General features: G+C 41.4%; 1 protein-coding gene across 5 annotated transcripts in view; it reads right to left on the bottom strand.

Moving 5' to 3' along the window:
- dbn1 (drebrin 1) overlaps positions 1–5254 on the bottom strand; it is a 151766-nt gene extending 146512 nt beyond the window's left edge. For 2 of the 5 annotated variants that reach the window (XM_015058066.1, XM_015058068.1), the window contains exon 1: positions 5075–5253. In XM_015058066.1, the coding sequence (XP_014913552.1) occupies positions 5075–5157 (83 nt within the window). In that variant the 5' untranslated portion in view covers positions 5158–5253. Of the gene's footprint in view, positions 1–5074 lie in introns of all 5 variants that reach the window. The other 3 variants (XM_015058067.1, XM_015058071.1, XM_015058069.1) reach the window with 3 other exon arrangements.
- Positions 5255–5548: the final 294 nt, after the last annotated feature.

The following is a 5548-nucleotide window of genomic DNA, read 5'->3' as shown; positions in this document are numbered from 1 at the left end:
CTCCTTTCAGCTTTTTTTAAAAAAGATGTCATGTTTAAGAAAGAGTGGCTGATGTTTTATTTGTCCTTGGGAGCGCTCAGCTCCACAGCTCCATGGAAACAGGAGGGGATGCGGAGGGAAGAGCGTTGTGTTTACATGTCTTCAAGGAGATTAGAAATATGCAGCCCTTCCAAGGCCACATGGGGAAAGCCAATTCAGATACAGAATGTCTTAGGTCGGGAAGATTATAAATTTCAATCTTTCCTAAAGTCTCTCCGATACATCTCAGTTCTCAATCATCCAAATTAGTTTGGTCGTTCCACTGAGCCGAAACCAGCAACTTCTCCAAGATCGATTCCAACTCATTAGTGAGTTTTAGAGTCCTCAGCTGGGCTGCGAGTCTCAGCAAGACTCACATTCAACTTGAGTCTCTGTCCACACCAACAGTCTGAGTGTTCGCTAGTTCAGCCAAGTCTGTCACAAATTTGTCGATAAGCCAGGAATCCACAAGCTCCAAACAGCAGAAATCTTGTTATCATGAATAAATCCAGGGTGAATCCTGCTGGGTGTGTCCCAGCAGGGACAGGGGGGCTCTCCTGTGCCCAGACTTTTCGTCAAAAATTTGATCAATTGCATTGAGAGATCCGTTGACCAGATCCATAATTTGTAGATTTGGATGATGTGGAAAGAAAGGCTCCAAAAATATAGAAAAAGACAGGACAAAAACAGAGAAAGCAGGGCAGGCATGGGCAGGGAGGGAGCAGAGGAAAAAAGCATCCGCCTTCATCGAGAGCAAGAGAGAAAGGTGTTGTGATATTGCTGTACAAATAATGATTTCTGTAGATTCATCTCAGAAAATTAGAATATAAGCAAATTGTAAAAGTCTTATATAGATTTCGATAAACTTTGACAGCTTATTTCTGCTTATCTTGATAATTATGGCTTATAGCTAATGAAAACTGGAATTTTACATAAAACCAACATTTTTTTTTTTACAAAAATCTGGGCATAGTGTGAAGTAGGTCCATGTGCTGCAGTACGCTGTAGTACAGCCAAAACTTTTCTCTTTTTTTGCACAACATGGCAACATCTTATGGGTTGACAACAGATGTGAGCCAGCGGTGAAGATAAACTTCAGGCAAACTGGCAATAAATTTACACTTGACTTAAAATATATTACTATTTATTACAGGGTTCATATTTTTAACTGAATTACTGGAATAAAATTGTTTCGGAATTTACACATCAAAAATAATATTTGATTTTATGCCACTTTTGTTCAATAACAATCTTAATTTAGGCATTAAATGACGGTGGAGGATTTTTAATGTCATTTTAAATTATTGAGCTTTAATCCTGAGAACAGACCACTTCCTCTGTTTATCTTTAAAGACCAAAGGAAAGATAGCAGGTCAGATGGCGGTGTTTAGGTGGGGGTGACCCGTGTTGTTTGGGGTCAGCAGTGTTTGCACATCTCTGTCTTTGTTCAGATCCCATCAAGTATAAAAATCAGGGGCAGGCCCGAGGCCCAGAGCATCGTCTCTCTGCTACGGCAGATCCAACACAAGGAAACCTCTGGAAACCCTCAAACTCACTCGACTCCGAAACAAACTCACACTGGTTGTTTTTTATGGCGCCTCTGGAGATTTTAACAGAAAAAAAAACATCATTTCCCATCATTGTCAACAACATAAATGTCACATACAGACATTTCTGCACCACTGGGACTAATTTAGAGGAAGCCATCCTCTAAATCAGTAGTTCTTAACCTGGGTTCGATCGAACCCCAGGGGTTCGATGAGTCGGTCTCAGGGTTTCGGCGGAGCCTCTGCACGGAGGTAAAGACACACTTGTGTAAAGTCATGATGACGCGCCCCTCCTTGCCATCACTTGCTGCAGAGGATCACGTTACATTGCTTAGCCAATCAGTGCTGCGGAGGAGCACTGATTGAAGGAGTTCCACTCTCAACATGGATTTGAACTTGTGTCTTTAATTACTTCAGCAAAGCTCACAGTTTTTACCAAATTCTGTAGCTTTCGGTGTACTTCTAAATCTGCTACTTAGTCGCATCTTTTCGGGGTTGCTACTGCCTCGAGTGCCATAGGGGTGGTAGCACAACTAATATAATTACATTACTAAATCAGAATACCGCAAAGTCTTTATTATTTATTATTAATTTTTCATTATCTTAAGAATGTAGAGCTAATTAAATGATCTAAACAAGACCTTAAAGTGGTTCCAGTTTCTCTTAATGGCCAACCTGTTGAAACTGTGGCAAATTTTAAATACCTTGGGTTGTTCCTGGACAGTCAGCTCAACTTTGCTGAAAACACTGACTATATTTTGAAGAACTGTTCTCAGAGACTCTACCTTTTAAGAAGACTTAGTGATCTTGGGGTTACCCAACTATACTCTACTTGGGTCACCCTTATGTCTTGAATTTGGGAGGAAAAAATCATATTTTATTTATCACTACAGAAGGGTTCAGTGAATGCGTATATGAAACTGGTGGGTTCGGTACCTCAACAAAGGTTAAGAACCACTGCTCTAAATGAACAAGATCCCTGACGAGGCGATATTTTCAGCGACAGCATCAATGAGTAAAGATTTTGAAGTAAAATTTGCTCTGCAGTAAACACTGATGCTGCTCTCCAGCTATGACCCCAAAGAGTGAGAAATAAAAAAACATGGAACCAAAACCGATTCAAAGCAGAACCTGATTCACACTAGTGACCAACAACAGATGGAAGCAGTTCACATTTCACTGTAAAGACGGTGACTCACGAGTGTTTGACCGCAAACAAACTGGAAAACGGGATCTGAAACCTGAGCTTGGCCTATCTGCACATTTCACAGACTCCACCTTTAATCACACAACATGTCGTCTTGTTGCTTTATCGAGCACAAAGTTTACAGTTTAACTTTCAGATCGCTCTGCTAGAGGTCTGGTTTGACCTTTTCTGCCATGAGCAGTCCTTCCTCTTTAAAAAAAAAAAAAAACTAAAACTTTCAAACCCCTAACAGGAGTGGAGGATGAGAACTGAACGCGCCTGCAGCAACACAAAGCCAATGTTTTTCTTTGGGATTCACCAGAAACATTCCTCTTCTGGGTTGTGTAAAAAAAAAAAACAAGTCAGACCTTCAGGGCTTCCTGGTTGGATGAAAACAACTACAGAGGTATTGATTACCCCCAGCAATGCCTGTTAATATTAGTTAGAAAGTCAGCATTAATCTACAACTAAAGGGTAATGCCTCTTATTGTAGTATCTTATCCAAGTCAACTCACAATCAGAGCTCTGCTTTAATTCTCAGTAATGATAACCGCTGGAAGATTTAAAGCAGGATTATGTAAGAAAAACAAAATCTCAAGTTTTGAAGCAGTTGGAAGCCTATGGAGGAGCTCCAGAGATTCACAGCTCAGGTGAGAAATGCAGCAGTCAGAACAAAAATATAATTTTAGGTTCAATAAAAACATGATGTAGATTTCACTGTATTGACAAAAAACGGTTACATATTAAGCTGTGGGATGTTGATCTTAAAGGGGTGGTACTATCTTCCAGGCATATAGTACCACTTTATAGCAAAATCAAGTAGGGCTGGAAGATAAATCCATTATCTCAAATTTTCTGTTTTGTAGATTTAGTTTTTGGAATTTTTTATTTATTTTCCATCAATGAACTCCTTGAGGTTCCATAGTGATGCTAACTCACCCAAGAACTACCATCTTGTTTGACAATTGTGTTTTACAGCTTCTGTTTATTTCAACTTTGAATTCAAGTCAACTCACAGATGGATTTATTGAAATAAAAGCCAGTTTTTAAAGATATTTTCTGTCATTTGTATTTTTTAAGAGGGAAACAGAATTGAAGATCAAATTAGCTATAAAAATGAAATGGTTTTTTTTAACACTTTTTATTTAAGAATATTATGAATCCAACATATATGAAATGTTATTTTTGAGCTATATCGGCCACCACTACAATCATGTTACCTTCAGTTTTTACAAAAATGTTGTACAATGTCAAACATGACTGAAGAAATTTGACACTTTGAAACTGGGACTGTCTCTTTAAGAAACTCCTGCTCTTTTCAACCTGCTGCCTTCAGCATTGCAACAGAACGTCTGTCTTTCTTAGGAGCTTTGAATTCATATGAGGATTTCTCAAACATGTATGGAAGAATCAAGCAACACTCCAGGAGTGTTTTTGATGAGGGAATAACATCATACATGATGTAAAACTAAAATAATCCATTTTACATCATACTGCCCCTTTAATAGTACAGGAAGAGAGTTGATGGGAAGATGGATGGAGCTACATGTCTTCGATTTTGGAGGTATTCCTGTGTTAGAATGGTTCAGTCAAAGTTCAGAACAAATTGAAGTGAATCAGAGGTTTAGCATAGAAATTAGCTTTTGATGCGGTAGTTCTTGAACTATTGATCTGGACCACGTTTAAAGGAATTATGAAGAACTTCCTTCACATCGTTTCTGAGTGATGCAAAGCCACAAAGAGTGATGGTGGAGGCCCTTCAACCCTCTGTCTCCTCCCACCGGCCTCGCCCCTCTCCTCCTCCCTGGTTCAGGGATGCTGGGGCTCAGCGTCCTACCTCCTCCCCCCGCCACACACACACACACACAGGCGCGCGCGCACACACGCACACACCCCACCCTGGACCAGGCCTTCCTGGCTCACCCAAACTGTGCCAGTCAACCCCTGAAAACTGCTCCCTGCTGGATTAATCTGTTGAAGCAACAAACAAAGCAACCAGGACGAGACTCTGCAGTGCGGCTCGGACCAGAAAGAAAAATGCCCGGAAAAACTCTCACTTCCACGGCTGCAAGGCTTCCTGCAGCCCCGTAGCTGATGGAGGAGAACAGCCCCGAGAACCAGAAAGTAAATAGTTTGGAGTTAAAAACCTCCGCACTCTACGTCGCTCCACATTATATTATTATAATTCATAATGATGATGCGACCCAAAGGTGCCCCTGCGCATCTTCAACCCCGCAACACAAAAAGATCCAGAGAAAAGCCCCGCAAAGAGGCAGCGACACGAGGGTTTGCGGTGGGAGGGCTGTCAGGCTGCGGGACTCACCAGTCGGTGTCCGAGGTCTCGTCAATGACGTCCTGGTAGGCGGTCAGCAGGGCCAGTCTGTTCTTGGCGAGATTCACAGCCATGTTTCTGTCCCTGCGAGCATCCAGACCGCTGCTGATAGAGAGAGAGACACGGAATGAAACCACAGAGGAGGAAGAGGAGGAGGAGGATCTGATCTGACTGGTGGAGACAAAGAGGAGAGGGAAAAGTCCGCGGGGTCCTAGAGCCAGATATTAGCTCCTAAACCAGTGGTTCTTAAACTTTTTTGAGGTACCGAACCCACCAGTTTCATATGTGCATTCACTGAACCCTTCTGTAGTGATAAATAAAATATTATTTTTTCCCCCAAAATTTAAGACATAGGGGTGCCCCAACTAGAGTCTAGTTGGGTCACCCCATGATCACTAAGTCTTCTTAAAAGGTAGAGTCTCTGAGAACAGTTCTTCAAAATATAGTCAGTGTTTTCAGCAAAGT

Source organism: Poecilia latipinna, unplaced genomic scaffold, assembly GCF_001443285.1.
Source record: "Poecilia latipinna isolate Pla-1442-1.1 unplaced genomic scaffold, P_latipinna-1.0 Scaffold1514, whole genome shotgun sequence".
In the NCBI taxonomy this organism is placed as follows: Eukaryota; Metazoa; Chordata; class Actinopteri; order Cyprinodontiformes; family Poeciliidae; genus Poecilia; species Poecilia latipinna.
Note: the sequence above shows the minus strand (reverse complement) of the source record. Positions and strands in the feature narration are given on the sequence as shown.